Raw genomic sequence first — 20,493 nt, forward strand, 5'->3', positions numbered from 1 at the left:
AATATAATTCCAAATATAAAAGGTTATAAAATTATTTCCAAAAAAAACTTTTATACCACAAAAAAACTCAAATATATTAAGTGAGTTTCATTTTGGGATTCTTTTAGCATGGATGTTTTATTATTAGATTTTATGGATATAAATATTTTGGTTTTGGTAATTATTTCAAAAACTTAGTATATGTTTGTTTTTATGGTAGAAATCGTGTTTTATAAAATTTTAATTTCTTTCATGTTTTTAGATTTTTTTGATGTGTTTATATTAAAAATAAATTTTAAAAAATAAAATTATATTATTTTCATATATATTTTTTAATTTTTTTTTAAAATCAATTATATATTTATAAAATATGCTTCTCCATCCCAACTCAAAAAAGTGCTAAAACATAAAAGGTCCATCTGCCCAAACGATGGAATTTTGATCCACGTGTCTGCACACGTATTTTATCCGTTGACCGTTTTGGAAATAGTATTTTGACTGGTGTACTGTACACGTGGCGTATCTAGTAAGATTCCATAACGTCACCGAGCTGCTCAGTTATAATGTTTTGTCTTGTCCAACACACTTTCCACTCTCTCCACATCTATGAAAGCAAGAAAAACCCTAGAGGTAGAAAGAGGCGAACTTCCAAGACTCAAGCTTTCTAATTATTAACTACCAACTTTTATGGTAAGTTGATTTATTTATTCTTGGGGTTTTCTTTAAATACCTTCGTTATTTGGTTTTTGGTAATAAAATTGTTTCTTTTTTAGAAATTTCATTCATTGTTGTTAGTTTTAGGGTGTGTGTGATAATTTTGAATGCAGGGTTTGAAATGGGCTCATTGAGGTCATTGGTAAGGTGCAATCTTGTATCTGAGTTTTGAGTGTTGGATTCTTGTTTTTAGACATGGAGGTGAGCGCAGTGGAAATCAAAGTCTTGAAGAATTGTAAGTGTGGTGAATTTGAGAAGAGGATAGTAGAATTAGAATGGGAGATTCAAAAGAAAAGCATCGAGTATCATGAACTTGAAGCTAAGCTTAAGGAACTTGGAGAGGAAAAAAATGGTCTTGCAAATGAAGTAAACGGTTTGAGGGCAAAGATTGGTGAAGTTAAAGAGGTGGGTGGTGTGGTTGATTTGACCGCGGAGGAAGAGGAAGATAAGATGGTGCAGTTAATGATTGAGAACAAAGTTTTGGAATACGAGAAGAAAAGCGCTGCAAGAGAAATTGAAGTTTGGAAGGAAAAGTACAAGGAATTGGAGTTGTATGCTCTGAAGCTGAATGGTGGTGTGGTATTGAAAGGTGGGAAGCGAGGTGAAGATGGTGCAGATGCTACTTGCAATACTCCAGGTAAAGGCTTTTATACATTGACATTGTTGATTTGAACATCGAGAGTATGTAATATCTAGGCTGATGGAATTAATATGCTAGATTTTCTTGTTGGTGAATTTATATGTCTTAGATAAAATCCAGATCTTTTGAGTCTTTTATCTATATATTTGGCAATGTTTTGGAGGAATTAACTCTTGATCGTATATGCAATTTGGCTGTGATTTGATCCTTATTATGAGAGTTTCTAAAAGGGCATAGTCCCATTTCCATTGTTAGAATTGTTTATGACAAAGGAGGAGCCGGTGTTCCTGCAGATCAATTTCTTAGGTTTATCATAGAATTCTTGATTCAGTTTCAATTTTATTCTGTTGCTCCCAAAGGTTGTATCAACTTATTTCTTATAGTGAAGTTTTTCATTAGCATACCAGAATACAGCCTTTCTTTTCTGGAAAAAAGAAACAATGCTGTTCTGTTCCTTGATTAAATAGGAAAAGCTGCTTTATTTACTTTTCCTTGACTGAACTTTCTTTTTGTTGAGGTAGGCACACCTTTCAATGACATTATGCGTAGCCACACTGTTTGCGGAAAGCCAAGTGTCTATTTAGACTCTGAAGGGAAATGTGGTGGACAAGTTAGAAAGAGTTTATCATTTGAAGAAGGCAAAAGCCCAAGCAAAAAGATAGCCCCATCAACCCCAGGTTATGTTCGTCGTGCTGCTCCAAATGTTATCAACATTGGTGACAGTGATGATGAATTTGATACCAACGGTATACAAACGTTTACTTCTGATGGCCAAGGAAATGGAAAGGTTTGCATTTCAATGGATCATCCACTAGAGAGAACTCCAGATAGCAAAAACCGAAAGATTTCAGAGATCAGTTTAAAGGGGGCAGTTTGCAACCAGATTCGCAAAGAATATATGGATGCTGTCTATGATAATGTTCCACATGTTTCGACTCCCAAAAGAAAAAGAGCTGCTAATGTTATTGCTAGTGATACTGAGAGTGATGTAGATGACAATGTTCCAATATCTAAACTAAAGAGGTTGCATCTTCAGGAATCAATTCCTCATGTAGTAAGTATGGATAGTGTGCCTCCCAAGAGTGATGATGTTAAAGGTCCTGTAACTCGTTCAAGGCGGCGTTTAGCAACATTGAGGAACGAGGAAGGAAAAGTTAAGGCAAGTAACTCTCCAAGTAACACCTCTAAAACCAACTATCGAGGAATTCCTACAACAGATGATGTTGAAGATAGTGAATCTGATGATGCTGGATCAGACAGTGAAGGTGGGAGCTTGGATGGATTTATTGTGAGTGATGACACCTATGCATCTGATGCTGATGATACTTCAAGTGAGTCAGAAGAGAAACCAAATGATGTAAATGATGCGTTTGGCCTGTCAGATGATGGATCAGATGACGACACTGACTTTGGGATGATTTTGTCTAGATTTCAAAGGAGCAAGGATCATAAGTTCAAGTGGGAGTTTGAGGGAGATATGCTCTCAGACTTTGGTAAAGATCCTGAACTGTGTATGAAAGCTGTGTGTGCTCTCTATCGGCAGCAAAGTGATGAGGAAAAACTTAACAAGGAAACATTGCATGGCAATGGTCGAGGATTTAGCAAATTTGATGCTCCCAGGTATAAATTTAGATTCTTCAATTTGTTTTTTATATTGGCCAACAGCAGTTTAAAAAACTCACTTAGGAAAGTCTTTCCACTTGATTTATATATAAGCCCATGCACATATCAAGTCATAGCATCTTCTTCAATATTTCATGAATTCTGCGACTTTTGCTTATTCATTGACTATTTAAAAAATTTCCCCTTTGCCCTTTCCTTCACCCTTCAGTCTCAATGAGCTAATAAAAACTCAATATATAAGCCCTCAGATTCTATGTTTCCTTAGGATGTATTATTAAAAGTTCCTTGAAATTTTGATCATTCTGCTAATCCTTTTGAGAAATCTTACAGGGGCAGTAAGTTGGCTGAGTTTCTCATTGATGGAGACCCCTCTGGTGATCTAAAGAAATCTGTCCTGGAGCTGCAAGCGTACAACTCGAAAGGTGTTACACTGTGCCGAAAATTGGCTACTCACTACTCTAAACAATTGTTTCAGATCTACAAGAACAAAGAGGATCCTCTTTTCCTCCCTCAAGACCAGGCGAGTCAATGAAACAGGTAGAAACAGAACTCACATAGATGAAAGACCTAGAATGGTAAGAGAATGGTATTTTGTTGTTTCCCCATCCTCTGCTAGCAGGTTAATCCTTTTGGTTTTTGTGAAGTGTATATATAACTTGTAAGCATAAATAGATTCTATCACCGTGCCTCTATAGGTTTGCATGTGTTAGCGGAACATCCACTCCTTCCATCTTTTGCTAATTTATGTTCATATTTAGTCCTAATTAATTAGATTCGGGCCTTCAGACTTGTATAGGAGAGTATTTGGGTATCATCTTGTTGCATTACTCATCTGTGTTTGTAATTCTCCATGAACTTTCATTCCTCTTTGATGATATGAGATGATACGAGTGTTACTCAGTTCTGTTATTGAGGGAGTTTCCAAATGTTTGGTGGGGATGATGGCCAACTGTCTTCTCTTTCAAACATCTCCAATCATTTCATGCAGGCCATTTTTTGGGGTATATATGAGAAGATAAAAGGGGGCGAAAATTCTGGTGAAGCTGCTCAGTTCTTATGCTTTTAAAATCAAAACTGTCTATGCTAAGTTCTGCGATACAGTAAAGCAAGGCTCCGCTTTGCTTATAAGAACTGTATCATGTTGGTTTAAAAATTTATAGACCATCATGAAAAATATTGTTCAAGTGAACAATGCTTTGAGAGGAGAGAAACAATGAATTCTCCTCCTCAATTAGTTTATGCTAATTAGGCTTAATTCATTCACGTTAACTCAATCATGTTGTTTTGATAAAAATAAATAAATAAATAAATTAACTAATGGATCTATAAATTAATTCAATCAAGCCATGACTCGAGTTCTCGAGTTTTAGATCTGATTTGTTCATATTACGAATCAAGTTTTATAATTATGGTCTAAACTCATGCCATAAATGCTTAGTGATAATGGCATTATTATTATTATTATTATAATAATAATAATTATTATTATACAGTAATGACTTGAAAAACATAGAAACTCCAACGCTTAAGAAAAGAGATTAACTTGTATTTAAATAAGAGGAGATACAATTGCTATTAACATGGAGTACAGGTGGGTCTTCAATCCATGGAAGGAGCATACAAGCAAATTCCAAAATAAAATAAGCTACAGCAACAAAATTAACAGAGCCAGTATATCAAGCCCCATACGTTACCTGCAATTAAACTCGAACTTCCTTTTTTTACCTTACTAAGTAATGTTAATTTTAGGATTACATGGTATGGTATTTATTTTTGAAATTATTAAATGGGAATCTCATCACATTCAATTGATATAATTGCAATTATGTAATGGAAAAATAATCATTTCATAGAATCACATTCATGATCATATAATTACTATTATGGAATCAAATAAATAATAAATCAAGAACCAATCTTAGCAGCTGATTGACTTGGTAGATTGATCCGAGATTTGGACCAGTTCAAGTTAAAAAAAAAAAAAAAAAAATCAACTAACCTAGTAAAAAGCCAGTCATCAATTCATTGATTTTTTTTTAATCAAATTTTAAAAGAAATTTGGTTAATTAGAATTAACCCGGGTCAACCATTTTAATCTATAACCTAGACTGAGTTGATTTTCAAATCAAGTTTTTATACTAGCAACATCATTATTCAGAATATTATCATTATTTAGATGGAAGGCTTGATTCTTGGAGTAAACAACGCCAAACAAATATTGATTTAGGTTTGATTGTCAAAGAATTTAATTTCCCACAATTTAGAATATAGTATCATGCGTGAGAAACACTTATCTATTAGAAAAATGGGTTAATAATTCAATATTTTCCTCATTAAAACTAATTTAAAATTTTGTTGCGTTTTAAATTTTTTTTTTTTTTTTTTGAAGGACAATTCTAACTAATAGGGACCTTTTAGACTTGACTCCATCAACTTTTTCTTGGGCAGTGGGCACCTCTATTTTAAGGGCTGAAATGTTGTGACTAGAACAAAATTTGACTGTCTCCCAGGTAGTAAAGATGGGAGACTACACTAATATAGGGAGAAATTTAGTAAATTAATGGCCTTAATTTAGTATCATTGATTCTTTGTCATGAGAAATTATTAGATAGAATTTATTTATAGACTAGGTCAATATATGTAAACATGGGCACAAACCCTATATCCATGCATGTTCTCACTATAAATAATATTCCCTCATCACCTCTACATTTAGCACCATTGTTTTCCAATATTCTCTGCTTCTTCTCTCTTTGTCTTTCTATTTCCATAAACTTCCTCTCGATTGTTTTTTCGAAGAGAGGGAGTTTTTTTTAAGGAAGTAGCGAAGAAAGAAGAGATAAAGAAGAAAAATGGCTGTTTCTAACATTTCATTTGGAGTTTTAGCTGCCATTGTTGTCATGATCTGTGCCATCTTTATGCCTTTGGCTCATGGCCAATCCTCAGCTCCTGCTCCATCACCCACAAGCGATGGTGAGTCTATTCCTTCTTCTTGCCAACTTCTTTCATTGACATATAAATGAATGGACAGATATGAAATTGCTAGACTTACGAGAGAGAGAAAAAAAAAAAAAAAAGCTTCGTGAAATATTGTCAATTTGAATCTTGTTTCGTAGAACTTGGTTTTTTTTGTTTTTTTTTTTTTTAACAATTTTATTTCTTCCCTTGCCTTGCTTATTTTAGGGTTAAATTAAGGCTCGGTGTTATGATATTGGTCTTCAAATTTTGGGAAACTGAATAAAAATCTACCCTTTTAAGAATATTATTTAATAAAAAATAAAATTTACTCACCCTTTTTCCTGTTATATATTGTGTTTGCAGGCACTGCAATAGATCAAGGAATAGCTTGTATTCTGATGCTTGCGGCATTGGTGCTCACATACCTTATTCACTGATTCAAAGACCAGAGGCTCATGATTTTGGATGTTGTGTTGCTTTGAAGAAGTAGTGTGTTGTCTCATTTTATTACAGCAAATTTAGGGGTGGAAAATGTGACAAATTTAGCCATGGTAATGAATATTCACACAATAATAAGTTTCGATCATTTATTATTATTATTATTATTTACAGGCTAAAACTCATAGATATCCACATTATATTTAACTATTTATTATTTTATATAAATAATATAAATAATATATATATTAGATCGGGTTTGATAATATTTTTATCTCAAAATAAAATAATTATTCAAAAAATTCATTCATTCAAATTAATTTATCCAGTTTTAGTTAAATTGCTATTGTTTCAAAGAAGGTTCGAACCTGAAAAAAAATCCCCAGCAATCTCGATTAGATTTTCAACCTTTTTGATCCAAGAAGTATCAGTTCTTCCAATAGTTTTAGATAACACATGGAGCTCAGGTAATCTCTCTTTCTTCATAAAAATCCCATAAATTTAATAAAATTTATCTCAATCAAATTGGTAGAATAAACTATATAAAGAAATAAAAAGATTTTATGTTGCTTTATATAGTATTACGTGATTAATTGATTTAAAAGGAGAGATGTTAAGGAATTTGAATAGATGGTTTTGTGTGGAAAAGAGAAATCACAATTTTGACATGAACACTCAACAATTTTGTTAATTGAAATTGAATGGGAGATGAAGATTTCGGTTCGTGTGATATTATAGTAATAATTAATTTTTAAAATATTTTTTATATAAAAATTTAGAAATATATCAAAATAATATATTAAGCAAGATTTATATTCCATGTGTGCTAATTTCCCAATAATTTCTCATGAATCCCACGACTTAACTATAGGTTAGAGCTAGACAATAATGACTCGCTCTTTGCCTAACATGTAAAAGATACTCTATGCCTACATTAACTATATTTCAGACTATAATTCTAAGAAGCAAGAAACCTGAAACCACAATTTCGCATGCATACACACTATCTTAAGAATTAATTAGAATTTGATATCTATATGACTAATCACATCAAAAACATGCATGAGAAAATTCAAATCCATGTCGCCGTCTATAAATATATGAAACTAAATATCTTGGATGCCAGACAAGAATCCATCTAGCCATTAGAGCTATACTCTAGCCAGACCCACTTCACAGGCCTAATCATTTGTGTTGATTAATGAATTTTCAAATGCCCAAGTTCTTACTTGTTTCCATTCAGTGATTTAGCTCGAAATATAAGAAACTGGCGGAAGAAGTGTAAGAGAGTATGCAAGGTCCACAGAAGAAAAAAATAAAACCAACTTTGATCAGGGAAAATCCCCAAAAGTATGAAAAATTTCTGTTCCTCTAGAGCAGTACACGTTATGGACAACCTGGAAAACAAAATTGGATGATGAAAAGATTCTATCCTACTCTTCCAGGCCTAGAGATAAAGCACCTAACCATGATTAAACTGCATTTCTTCTCTGCTTGTATGTTATTCACGTAGTTACTACTGACTGTTTTTCCAATGTCAAAGTGTTGCTCCCGTGCCATCACCGAGCATTGCTTCTGTGAAAAAATAAAAAAAATGGTAGCAGTACACCGATCCCCATTTATTCTGAAGTTGCATATCTGTGATGTAGAAGATGCTTCACGACTTCATAAAACGAAACCACAATCCCAACAGATGGCCCGGCACGGCCAACACGAGGACCAACACCTGTGAAAAGTGCCCTCATTCCTCCATCCCTGTTTCAATCATACATAAATTAAGAAGTTCAGAAGATCTGTCATGGCAATGCAATAAAGTGGTTTGCATCCCAGCAGCCTACAAAAAACACTGAACAACCATTTGGCATCATGGATTAAAAAAGATGGGCTTTAATCAACAAATACATTCATGAAATTAGAAAGGTACCTCCAAACCTCCATCAATGTTTGCCGCGTAGTCATCCTCAATGCTCTAACAGGATCCTTCTGAAAATCAAATGATGATATCAAATTTGTCAGACATTGTAGATCAAGATAGCACTGCATAAATCTCAATTTTCAGGCCACAATCTGGAATCCCATTCAGTTGGTTCCTTTTGTTCTCATTTGATTTTCATGAGACAAATATATATATATTTCATTGCACTGTCTACTTCTATTTGTTTTTCAAAATATTGATTCCGAACCAGTATTCATTAGCCCTAAATTACATTCTACATGGAACACCTTAACACATGATTGGAGGCTAAAATCTGCATAAAATTGCATTCAGAAGGGCAGGGGAAAGCAATAACCTCTATCTGCCGGCGGGTTTTTGCAACATCTAGAGGGCATGTGGCAGCAGCAGCAAGACTTCCTGCGACAAAAGCAGCAGAAAAGTTTGCTCCAAAGACTTTAAAAGCATTGGGGTCCTCGCCAACCAAACTTAGAAGCCTTCTCCTGGTCTATATCAACAGAAAAATGAATTTTCCATTTCTCAGCAAAATATACAGCATATAGACAATAGCTACATCCAAAGTCCTTTAGCCAGTTTTTTTTTTTTTTTTTGTAGAAATGCAAGAAGATGGCTACTTACTGGCTCAAGGGTTGACCAACAAATTGCCGAGTATGGAACATCACGAGCAAGCTGTGCTCCCATGCCTGTCCACAAGATGCGATAGCCTCTCACTGTTGCAAGAAACTATGTTAGTTAGACAGCAAGTTGATTATTCCGTACTGTACATTAAAAGAGACACACTTTGACTTTGGAGCTCTAGACCTTCACTTTTAGCCTTTTTTTTTATCTTCCAACTGGAATTCTACGTTGTCCTTTTATATTTGAGATATTTTCACAGGTTTCTTATAAGTGGTATGTATGGATTTTAATGAGCCAATTCCAATCAGCAGGAAAATATTTTTTCTTTCATCGATACTGATATCCAGTGAACTTTAGTTAATCCTCACCAGTCATGACAAGCTAGAAAGATGAGTCTAAGGCAACAACCTTTTATTAATTGGTGTAGGTGAATTTCAAATGAGGCATGAAACAGGATACACATTCCACTACCTTCAATTTCCAATCCAAGGAAGATCCAAAATTATGCAATGATAAAAGAACCATTTACCATTTTGAACATTGTTTGTACTTCTGACATGGGAGAGGACCTCCACTAATGTTTTCCAAACTCCCGGAGGTTTAACAGTTTGAGCTGCCTTAAATGCCTATGGTTGAAGAAACAAACAAGTCAAGTAAGAAGCTCCCATGAAAATAAACAACAATCCAGGATCAAGTATTAAAGCAAACACAATTTCGTATTATAAAGTTAATTTTTTAAACAATGTCTAGGGTCGTAAAACATATACTAAATCATTGAAATTGTGTAATTTCCAGTTAAACATGTTCTGTCACAAAATAAATTAATGCATTAAGGAAGATTGCAAATAACATCCTATTATGTTAGTTGTACTGCATTATGGAATTTGGGAGAACAGTGAGTAAAAAATTGTTGTCCGCATAATTAATTGGAAACAAAGATCCAAGCACCAAATTGTAATTCATAGAAAAGAAAGAACATCCACTATATATATACATAAACACACAAAAAACAGACATGGAAATCATCTCAAATTCTATGGTTCCGATGGATAGCACCAGTCCAGACCACGTTGGGTGACTTAGAGATCAAATAAAATTATAGAATACAGGAAGAGAGAGAAAAATTACAAAATGCCATGGTAAATCATTATCTACTTAAGCAGGTGACATCAACAGTTCCATTTCTAGTATCTCGTTGAAACAAAGACATCAACAGTTCCGTTTCTAGCATCATGTTGAAACAATGACATCAACAGTTTACTACTAGTTGTAGGATAGGGAGCTTGGAATCTGGATGCTTGTATTGGTACTGGAGATGTATAAAAGATGAAATCATTTCTTTACCATGCCAACAGGGGGATTCATTCCCAATATAACACAGACAAAATATATATATGAAATCATTTATCTACCTGCATGCGGGTTCTAGCAAGTTCGATAGGATAGCAAGTTGCGCAAGCTAACGAACGTGCCAATGAGCCTGCTACCAAAGGCACATATGGAGTGGCACCAGGAATATTTTGAGCAGTTAGATCCTCCAGCCAGTTTCGAAATAAATCATAGCATGGTAGGTAGATCCCAACCTGCATGAGGGAGCACAAACAAACACAACTAAGAGCTAATATAATACAAAATATTTCAACCTTGCAATAGAGCCATCTCTCAACTGAAAATTTCCTTGCTGATTGAGGGACTTACTGTCGGTACAGCCAGAGCCAGACCAGCATTTGTGCCTCTCCATAGCCTCGAAATTCCTTCCTACAAAATTTTCCTCCAGTTAAACAATTGATAGCGGTTCAAGCCCATAGAAAAATCAAAACCAGAGTCACTATGGATAAAACCCTAGAGTTGAATATGCAAATCACAATCTTTTCACAATACTAAAGATCAATATGCAAGCCTGCATCTGGTTCACTCAACACTATGCCAAACTTTTGATATCAGCATCTGAGATGACCACTGCAAAATACAAATACAAGCATTTCACTGTCCAATCATGCTGCGTGCTGTTCTATCAGTTCTTTTTTGTTGTTTCACCCCTAGAATTATTTACAATTCTATATTATCACAAATTACTAACAAATCACCAACCTGCCGTATGATTTTGTAGAAAACATCTAGAGTTCCCTTATACTGAAAACAATCAGGAGGACAAATTGACACTGTTCCATGAACCCCAGCATGTGTACATGATGGCGAACACCTTAAATCAGCGAACATCTGAGCCAACACCAAACATCCCCAATTAATTGCAAACTTTGGCAGTGCAAAGAATTTATAAAACTGTTACATACAAAATAAAAACGAAAAGGAAAGAAAAGAAAAGAGAGAAGTCCATACCATGGTTGGCCCAAAATATGCCATTCTACTTATAATGTTACTTAGGGGGTGTGAGTATGCAACTCCAGCTGCCTGTGTTTGCAACCTTGTCTGAAATCAAAGATCATGAAATAATTCAGTAATCACAGTGCTTTTAAATTTTTGAACCACTAAAAATGACATAAAAAACAGAAATCATATCCCATTAAAAAAATGAATCAAAACTCGCATTCAAGTAACACCAATGGACCTTGTAGACAAAACCCATATCATTTATCAACAACATTGGCATAAATTAACAACCCAAAATCACAAAATCAAACAAAAAGAACACCTCATTTTCAATTTATAAAAAAACCCAAAAAAGATCAACATGAAGCACAAATATAACACTAATAAAAAAAATGTTAAACAATATTGACATAACCTAAATATCCGAAACTGAAAAAGAAAAACTGAAACCCATAAAAAAATAAGAAAAAAACGTAAATAATTACCTTGACAACATCAAGAGGGTTAACAATAATAGCAGACAAAAAAGCCGCACCAGCAGCAGACACAGCTCTTTCTCCAATCCCTAAACTCACATCTGTCGTCGTTGTTGTGTATGCACTATTCGATTCTTGTTGCACCTGCGCATCACAGAATCCTCTCTCAGAAAATCCTCCATGATCATGATTACCATCAAGAGCCATCAAATCATGACCGTTACTGCTGCTGCTATCGTTATTTATTTCCCATTGATTTTGAGTTATCTCTGCCCCCATCATCTAAAAAAATAAAATAAAATTTGAGAGATCAAATAGATGTTTATAGCTAAAAAAAGTAATGGGCTTTTGGTCTTAATTAAAGAGAGTGCCTTTTCTCGAGATTTTTGTGTTCTTACCGATTCCTTGGAGAGCAGGGAAAAGAACAGATGGTAGAGGGTTTGGGGTAGATAACCCTGTTTGTGTTTATACGTAAGGCCACGTTTGGAGACCGGTTTTTCCCCCCCCGAAAGAAGCGTTATTTTAGGGTTTTGTTTGCCTTCGGTTTTTATACCTTTTTTTCTTCAGTGTGGGCTGTTGTAATATCAGTTTTTTTTAGAAAAACAAAATATATTGTTAATTTATTTTTTATTAGATATAAATTTCACAAGTTGATCTAACTTCAAAAAATTCAATTGATTATTGGGGTAAATCTTTTTTTTTAATGATTGATTCGTCTCCTTGATTAATTTGAATTATAAAGGTTTGAGAATAATTTCTCATTTGGTTTTTATTTTAGATTTATGAATCTTTAATTTAGCATTAATTATTTAGCATTAATTATTTTATAATTTACTTTTAGAGAATGAAAATTATGAAAAATTAAAAATTAAAAAGATAAATACAAGAAAATTGGATACAATATCATTTCTCGTATTAATGAGTTTTTATATGGTTAATTATCAAAATAAAACTTTTATTTTATATAAAATATGGAATAAAAAATGGGTAAAATATCAATTTGTAATCTGGTTGATAATCGAGGATAAAAATTACCATTTCAATTCTATATTTTTCAGAACATTTAATTATAGTTTTTAAATATAATTATATTGTTAGAAAATGTGAAAAAAATAAATATTCAAATAAATTAGATGTTCATTTTATTTTCAATAAGAAATGATTTTGATTTCATTAATGAGAATGATTGGACAATTATAGTTTCTTATATCTCATGTTTTCAAAATAGACCTTTAAAAAGAGAAAATTATTTTCAAATCAATTAGAAAAAAATAGTTATCACAAACAATTTGAAAATAAATAATAATTATACAATAAAACAATTGTGATAGTAATACGATAATGGTACCTAAACTGAACAAACTCACTATAAATTGCCTTCCTGAGTTCAGAAGAAAGATAAAGGCTGAGAAAAGGAAAAGACTGCATTTCGTATTGAAAAAAAAAAGTGAGGAAACAAACAGGGCCTTATTGGAGACTTCAGGGGCGCCGTTAATGTTAACTAGTTCCAGGGTTTTCTAGGTTCTTCCGTGGCCCTCAAGCCGAGGCGCGATTCCCGTTTAGAATCAACGCTACCGAAGTTACAGCTGGACACTTATACCCTGTTGCTCTTTCAGCAATATACTGTTCAAGGGGCGCGATGCCAAGACAATTTTCATAACTAATTTTTATTATAATAATGAAAATAAATATTCATAAAAATTAAAATCATTTGAATTTAGTAGAAAAAAATATTTCTTTAGACATAATTCATTTTTCATTTTTTATTTTTTTAATTTTGACAAAAATATATTCTTTTATAAGAAGCATTGTGATAGAGAATTAAATTTATTAGGCGTATAAGCTAACAGAAATAATACTGGGAAGACATAATAGGCAATGACAACATATGAAATAATATCAAAATCAACAACACTAGCTTACGCGAGAAGTGGGCTAATGTGAGTCGGGATTTAGATGACGGACAATAAGACAACAAAATTGACATTAAAAGGTTGATAATTAGAAATTCAATTTGTGAGAGAAAATGGTAGTAGAGTTATGAGAAGTTTTGTTAGTTTTCATACATTGCTAATTGAGGGAAAAATTGTTAGGAAAAATGTTGATCAATGAAATTGAGTTGGATCATTTCCATACTTGTACGTTGGCATAAAGGATTTGGGAGAGTCAGTGAATTTATAGGGTTCATGATTACTACCTAAAACTTTATATGGACATGTTTGTGAAGAGAATGATGGAACCTTAGGGGATGCTTTGGGAGTGATCAGTATCAACAAACAAGTTAATTTGTGGGTGAATGATTTAACATACGGGATTGTAAAAGGAATGAGTGTTGTGTTGTGTATAATTTAGGGGGGGTTGCATGTCAATTTCTAGAGACATAGGCAAAATGTGGTAGTGGTGGTATAGTCTCAACAATTTTGGGATGATCTCAAAGTATTTGATTTAACCTTGTTTGGAAACAAAACATAGTTATAGTTTTGGTTTGGAAATAAATTGACGATGAGATTGTCAATGTTCTTATTATTACATATTTGATGGATTAAATTCTAGTGAATATGGGTAGAACTAAGAGGGTTTATATTAGGGCACCACATTGTGATAGTGGACAGACTTAGAGCAGATGTACTTCATGTTTGTTCTGAGAAGGACATCAAGTTCTTCTATTGGGGGAGGTTTGTTAGAGGGTTAGATTCATCAAGGGTATAATGACAAAAACATTGTTGGAAAGACACATTAGGCAGTGGCAGCCCGTGAGACAATGTTGAAATCAATAGCAACGATAGCCTGTGGGACAATGTCAAAATCAATAGCAATAACAAAATCGATAATATTGGCTTACATAGGTAATGAGCTGATATGAGTTGAGACTTTGACGACAAACAATCCAAGCACACATGAAACATAGTAGAATTAGAAGTTAGACATTCAATTTATAGGGGAAAGTAGCAACATAGTTGTAGGAAGTTTTGGTTGTTTTCAGACATCACTAGTTGAGAGTAAGACTATCTAGATTGTGAGTGATGGGCTGTCAAACATGGGATGTGGTTGGGGATACTCTGCAAAGTCATTAAGTTCATGGGAACACAGGGGGAGATTGCCCAACACTTGCTGGAATGAGGCCACTAAGTTTATGGAGAACATAGGGAGAAACTACCTCACTGTGTCCTGAAAAATAAGAATGATAACTTTATCTTATAACTTCCACAAAATTGTTTCTAAATAGGCTTCAAAGCCTTTTTGTGTAGCATGCAAACTTGATGCAAGTTTTATGCATAGTATATATATACGGATTTGTGTATATTCCTCTGTTAAGAATTAATAAAAGATTGAGAAAAAGTTCTTGTAAATATTGTTGTGTACTTTGTTTTGCTTGTGTTAATTTTGCTTGTTTGGGACAAGTTAAAGTGTAGAAATTTCTTTAGGTGAGTGAAACACATAGTTATAGATAAACACAAGTGAAATGATAATGAAAGGCCGAATTTAGTTGGACTAGACTTATAAAGGCTAAAATTTATGGACAAAAATTTGTCTACGTGACACATTGTTTTTTAAATAAAAACTAGTAATGATATGTAAAACAATTTTAAATTATGAAGCAAAAAATAATGTTTTGATTATTTATGTGTGACTATATAAAAATAAAAGGATAATTAATTTGAGTAAATATTATAAAAATAACAAAATATATATTTTAATCTCATTGAATATTCATGTGCAATTTCTTTGAAAATTTATGCATATTAATTTCACATATAATTATAAAACAAAGTGCATATATTATCATAAAAAATAAAATAATGATATAAAACAATAATATTTTAATTATTTATTTAATTAGGATTTTACTTTAAGATAAAGAACATTTTAAAACAAAAAAACAAGAGAGCATAGAGTATTAAGCTTAAGCATGCTTAAGCCTTTTAAGAGTGTGTTTGATATTGCGGTAGCTATTGTGGTTGTGGTTTGAAAAAAATTGTTTTAAAAAAAGTACTTTTAGTTGTGGTTGGTTTGAAAAAATAGGTGTTTGGTTAAAACTGTGGTTGAAATTGAGGTTGAATAAAAAGTAGTTTAATGTGTTTGGTTAAGAATGATTTTGAAATTAAGGTTATAAAATAATTTTAAAAAATATATATTAATATTGATGGTTTTAAATTTAAATATTGTAAAATTAATTATTCCTATTACATCATGAAATAAATAATACTTTATATAAAATATTTTTTTATTATTCCATTAAACTATTTATAATTCCATTACGTACAAAATTTATCCGATAAGAACTACAGTTTACATAATATTTTGAGCGTGTAATAAAATTAGATAAAATATTACCAGGTATAAAATTGATATTATAGTGCGAGTGAATTTAATTCACTATATACTAGTTTTTCAGAAAAACAAATATTGTTCACATCATAGTGCGAATGAATTTAATTTACTCTAAAACTATTTTTTTTTTATAAAAAAAAGTGTGTGAACAGTGCAAGTGAATTTTACTGTTCACGTGAACAGTGCAATTCACTCTTGAACAGTGCAAGAGAATTGCACTGTTCGTTATTTTTCAAGTGAACAGTGCAAATCTCTTGCACTGTTCACAGTGTGTGCTACATTGTTCATGCTAATTAAAATTAGCATGAACAGTGTCCACAAAGCAGCAAAATGCTGCTTCTTCTTTTCCTGCGTCTCGGACGCGAAAAAACGTGGGGCCCATACACAGTAAAATGTGTTTTTTTGTTTATCAAACGGGTTGCATCTGCGTTTTAAACAAAATGTAAACGCAACCTCGTTACCAAACGAGTTCTAAGTCTAGGCCTGCAAGCTTCCGCCTTGGAGCTTAGGCCTCAATTTTTTAAAAAAGTAGCGGATAAATATGTAGTTCATATGAGAAGACAATGTTTTACCAACTAGAACAATCTTCAAATAGAAGTCCAAACTTTTGGACCTCAAAAACTAAAATTTAAATATATTTTTTTCAACCTAAAAACATGAAAAACAAAAAAAAACATTCTATAGTCTTAAAAAAACTCAATTTCCAACCATAAAAACATTCTAATCAGTCTAAAAACTCAAAATAAAATAAAATCAAATAAATGTTTTGGGCTCTGATCTATTTTTTTGGCATCATTAAAGATAAAAAAAAAAACCACATGTATGAAACTCCTATCTTAAATATGAACCTATATACACCAAAATTAGAGTTATTGGTGGTCAAAATTTGATCATTTGAGAGCATTCTTTCTCCTCTCTATTTCTAGTGACTTTTTCTCTCTCCTCTTTAAATTGGCAATGACTAAAATATAAAAGAAATGAAATTTTATTATTGAAAAGTAAAATTTAAAAATAGAAGGGACCAAAGTGTAGAATGTTGCATCCTATAAACATGAAAAATGAGAAGAAAAAAAAACAACCCTTATTCTTTTGTGCCAATTTAGTCCCTTTTTAAACAAAATTATCATTTAAACCCTATAATTGCATTTTATAATAGTATTTTGTAATGTATCATCAAAATAATATCTTTCATAGTGCATATATGAGAGCAAACAAAATAAAACAAACTCCAACACACAAAACCATGTTATGGAATCTGACAATAATGCTATCTCCCTCAGTACTGCACTAAAATAGGCAGGGAAGCTCTCATGGGGTGCTTTCAGAGAGTGCACGCATTTCGTGGAGTGCTCTCTCTTGGTGTTTTTCAGACCACAACATTTGTGATGCAATAGGTCGTAAGTATTTTACTTAAACCTTGTTCAATTTAATTTGGACTGAAACAAAAAACTTTAATTAATAAATTGATCAATTTTTTTTAACTATCTCATTGTATCTTATTTCTTTTATTATTATTTTTTAATTTAACAGTGAACAATATTTTAAAAATAATTTATTTGTTAATAAAATTATATTTCTTTCTTGAAGATATATAAAAAAAGGAGATGTCAAATAAGCCTTGGGTTTGTAATTTTGGCCGGTGTGCTGAGCAGCTTTTTAATAGCGTGTTTAGTATTGTTATAGTAATTAATTTTTAAAATAATTTTTAATTAAAAATATATTTTTTATTTTTTAAAAAATATTTTTGATATTAATTCATCAAAATATTAAGAAAATAATTTTAAGCAAAAAAAATATAAATTTTGAAAACATGAAAGCAAATTAGCACAAAATGATATTTACTGCACACAGACACTTATGTTTACATTTTTCTATACTTTTTTCCGGGGCGATTTTTTTAGGGCTTGAAAATTACAATTTGTTAATTTTATTATCAGGACATGCATAAAAACAAGAATATCAAGCCAAAAAAACTACCTTCTTTTCTCCCCATTTAATAACTATATATGTGCTGGCAAGCAAATTTATCCCTTCATATAACTTCCCTAAGTTGGCCATGCCAACTCGCTGAGCGTCTAGCTAGCAGCAGTTCTCGTCCTATTCTGACCACCATCTTCGCCGGATATCTCCTCCAAAGACTTCCCTTTGGTCTCCGACAGGAAGAACGTGAAACAAGCCCCTAGAATATTGGTAAAGGACAGAGCCAACAAAGCACGCTTTATTTTGGTAACATCCCCATCCAAAGTATATGTTTGAACCACAAATGCCCCAATCATGGCTCCAGCCTTTCCGGCCGCGGCGCTCAATGCGTGGCAAGTTGATCTGAGTCGGGTTGGAAACAACTCGGCGGGAAGCACAAACGTTGTGCTATTCGGACCGAAATTGGCAAAGAAAAATGTTAGGCCGTAGAGAAGTGCAAATAGCCACTTATGTTCTTTAAGACCATCATAGAAAACTCCCATAAGCAGCATGAAGCTTGACATCATGATAAACCCCATGACCTGGATAAAAAACCGGCCTAGACTTTCAATGAACAAGACGGTGAACCAGTAACCAGGGAATGTGCCAAGCAATGCAACGATGAACATGGCACGAGATGTCTCATAGACTTCCTCTAAAGCACTAACATCCGCAGCTTGTTTCGTTAATCCCATGGTTGGAAATATGTCCTTTTGTGTTAAATTTTGGCTATAGAATGCTATATCCAACAAGAACCATGTGCTCATTGTACCTATCAAGTGATATCCATGCCGATCAAAGAACTCCCAGGATAGTAGCTCGTAATTGTTTGAGGCCCTGATCTCGGACAACTTGTCTGATTCTTCTTGGATATCAATATCAAGAACTCTTCCCATATCGACTGCGGCTTTTTTAGCATTCCCTTCAATTAGAGCGGTGTAACGACCGGTTTCGGGCATCTTCATCCGCCAATAGAATGTTAACATGGCGGGCAAAGCACCAAGCATTAGCACAATTCTCCAAAGAAAATCCGCCTGAGGTTGCGTAGACAATATAGGATCTTTGCTAAATGGCACAGCATGATAACGAGAGAGAAAAATCTTAGAAAGAATCATTGACACTAGCCCGGCGAAAATAATTCCTACTCCTTGCATAGCGAACACCGCAGCTATAAATTTCCCACGAGTTTTCTTGTTTGCATACTCAGACATTATCGTCGCGGAAAGTGAATAATCACCACCAATGCCAAACCCTAGCCAAAATCTGAAGAAACAAAGTGTGCCAATCACAGATTTGGTTGATGATCCAAAGGATATGCCTGAGCCAATAGCACAGATGACCATGATAATCAAAGTGACACCATAAACCTTTTTGCGGCCTAGTTTGTCACCAGCCCAACCGAAGACTAATTGGCCACTTAGTGTTCCAACTAGGGCTACACCAGTAACCACGTTGTTGACATTTGTTGGAAGCTTTCCTGGATTTCCTGTGATTGGATCATAGTAATAAAGGCGACCGAGGAGTTTCGACACGGTGGTGATGCAAAAAAGATCATAAGCATCGGTGAAAAATCCCATGCCTGCGATGATAATCGCAGTGACATGATACAATTGTATCCTAGCATTGTCAAGAGCATTAAGCACCGCTAAATTTGACGAGGACATGTCTTTCTTTTCGTTCTTTTGGCGGGAGTGGTTAATTTTCTTGCCTAGGATTTCATGGTTATATAATTGGTATTTTAAGCAATATGATAAAGAAAAAATAATGCACGTCGAGCTCGATGAACACTAAGCCATGGGAGAATAACAAGAAATTAGAAAGGGAATATTGAGGATATACCCATTTGGAATTATAATTAATCTAATTTAGAAAACTAAATAAATTTTTTAAAAAATAATTATGACTGAAAACAAGTATGGTTAAGCTTTCATACACTCTTGCTCATAACGAAGATACAAATTAAATTATATTAGAAAACAAATATGTCCCTCTCTCTGTTGCCTCAAGGAAAGAGATCAATATGTAACTTACCTCTCCATGCTAATCATTCTACTGAGGGTCAAATTTAATGTTCTGGGATATTCCTAAGTTTTTTCAGAGCTAATTAACTAGCAAGAAATCCAGCGATGTCTTCTGAAACCATGACCGGATGCCCTTCAATGTCCTTGGAATATTCTTCATTTTTCTGAAATATATATATATATACTCATGTTTCTCTTTAGGCATGAGTCCCTTCAAGCTTAATTGCTACACTAATTAAAAACATCTCATTGTCTATTTTAATTGATCAGCATTTATTAGCTGTCCATGCTGTTTGTTTCTTTGCAGTAATTACACTATCCGTACAGCTCTTTTTTAAAAAATCTTTAATATATTGTTGATTATATTTAATTTAAAAAGGGTTAGGGTCTCAAACTCTCAATCACGTCTAGAATATCTAGATGGGTTAATGGACAAATAACATAATGATT

At 33.2% G+C, this 20,493-nt stretch overlaps 4 protein-coding genes across 7 annotated transcripts; 2 read left to right on the forward strand and 2 right to left on the reverse strand.

Moving 5' to 3' along the window:
* The first annotated feature begins 545 nt into the window (after window positions 1-545).
* On the forward strand, window positions 546-3,865 carry LOC18105678 (uncharacterized). 4 transcript variants are annotated; one of them, XM_024586996.2, is made up of 4 exons: window positions 546-669; window positions 781-1,330; window positions 1,855-2,953; window positions 3,287-3,865. In XM_024586996.2, exons 2-4 carry the CDS (start codon window positions 889-891, stop codon window positions 3,486-3,488), a joined length of 1,743 nt encoding a protein of 580 aa, XP_024442764.2. In that variant the 5' UTR covers window positions 546-669; window positions 781-888; the 3' UTR covers window positions 3,489-3,865. The 4 variants fall into 4 exon arrangements, with proteins under 4 accessions (XP_024442764.2, XP_024442763.2, XP_006374332.3 ...); XM_024586995.2 differs by having other exon boundaries at window positions 807-1,330; XM_006374270.3 differs by having other exon boundaries at window positions 887-1,330.
* Window positions 3,866-5,661: 1,796 nt separating this feature from the next.
* LOC18105677 (arabinogalactan protein 41) lies at window positions 5,662-6,510 on the forward strand. Its single transcript, XM_006374269.3, has 2 exons — window positions 5,662-5,929; window positions 6,278-6,510. The coding sequence occupies exons 1-2, from the start codon at window positions 5,809-5,811 to the stop codon at window positions 6,349-6,351; spliced, it is 195 nt and encodes a 64-aa protein (XP_006374331.3). The 5' UTR covers window positions 5,662-5,808; the 3' UTR covers window positions 6,352-6,510.
* A 1,147-nt stretch (window positions 6,511-7,657) lies between these two features.
* Window positions 7,658-12,264, reverse strand: LOC18105676 (mitochondrial carrier protein MTM1). Its single transcript, XM_006374268.3, has 11 exons — window positions 12,130-12,264; window positions 11,741-12,013; window positions 11,265-11,354; window positions 11,016-11,144; window positions 10,623-10,682; window positions 10,337-10,507; window positions 9,454-9,550; window positions 8,925-9,016; window positions 8,644-8,793; window positions 8,277-8,335; window positions 7,658-8,107 (listed from the first exon to the last, which is right to left on the reverse strand). Exons 2-11 carry the CDS (start codon window positions 12,011-12,013, stop codon window positions 7,972-7,974), a joined length of 1,257 nt encoding a protein of 418 aa, XP_006374330.3. The 5' UTR covers window positions 12,130-12,264; the 3' UTR covers window positions 7,658-7,971.
* Window positions 12,265-18,138: 5,874 nt separating this feature from the next.
* LOC18105675 (low affinity inorganic phosphate transporter 4) lies at window positions 18,139-19,701 on the reverse strand. The gene has a single exon (XM_006374267.3). It carries the CDS (start codon window positions 19,684-19,686, stop codon window positions 18,139-18,141), a length of 1,548 nt encoding a protein of 515 aa, XP_006374329.3. The 5' UTR covers window positions 19,687-19,701.
* Between the last annotated feature and the right edge of the window lie 792 nt (window positions 19,702-20,493).

The sequence above is a fragment of the Populus trichocarpa genome, chromosome 15 (assembly GCF_000002775.5).
Source record: "Populus trichocarpa isolate Nisqually-1 chromosome 15, P.trichocarpa_v4.1, whole genome shotgun sequence".
NCBI lineage: Eukaryota > Viridiplantae > Streptophyta > Magnoliopsida > Malpighiales > Salicaceae > Populus > Populus trichocarpa.

Bases quoted from the DNA above. Each gene is read 5' to 3' on its own strand.
- LOC18105678 (XM_024586996.2), top strand. From the start codon at position 889: ATGGAGGTGAGCGCAGTGGAAATCAAAGTCTTGAAGAATTGTAAGTGT. The intron at 1,331-1,854 runs GTAAAGGCTTTT...TTGTTGAGGTAG, and splicing joins TGCTACTTGCAATACTCCAG to GCACACCTTTCAATGACATT. The intron at 2,954-3,286 runs GTATAAATTTAG...GAAATCTTACAG, and splicing joins AGCAAATTTGATGCTCCCAG to GGGCAGTAAGTTGGCTGAGT.
- LOC18105677 (XM_006374269.3), top strand. From the start codon at position 5,809: ATGGCTGTTTCTAACATTTCATTTGGAGTTTTAGCTGCCATTGTTGTC. The intron at 5,930-6,277 runs GTGAGTCTATTC...TTGTGTTTGCAG, and splicing joins TCCATCACCCACAAGCGATG to GCACTGCAATAGATCAAGGA.
- LOC18105676 (XM_006374268.3), bottom strand. From the start codon at position 12,013: ATGATGGGGGCAGAGATAACTCAAAATCAATGGGAAATAAATAACGAT. The intron at 9,017-9,453 runs GTAAATGGTTCT...TTCTTGCAACAG, and splicing joins TACAAACAATGTTCAAAATG to TGAGAGGCTATCGCATCTTG. The intron at 8,108-8,276 runs GTACCTTTCTAA...TGATTGAAACAG, and splicing joins ACATTGATGGAGGTTTGGAG to GGATGGAGGAATGAGGGCAC.
- LOC18105675 (XM_006374267.3), bottom strand. From the start codon at position 19,686: ATGTCCTCGTCAAATTTAGCGGTGCTTAATGCTCTTGACAATGCTAGG.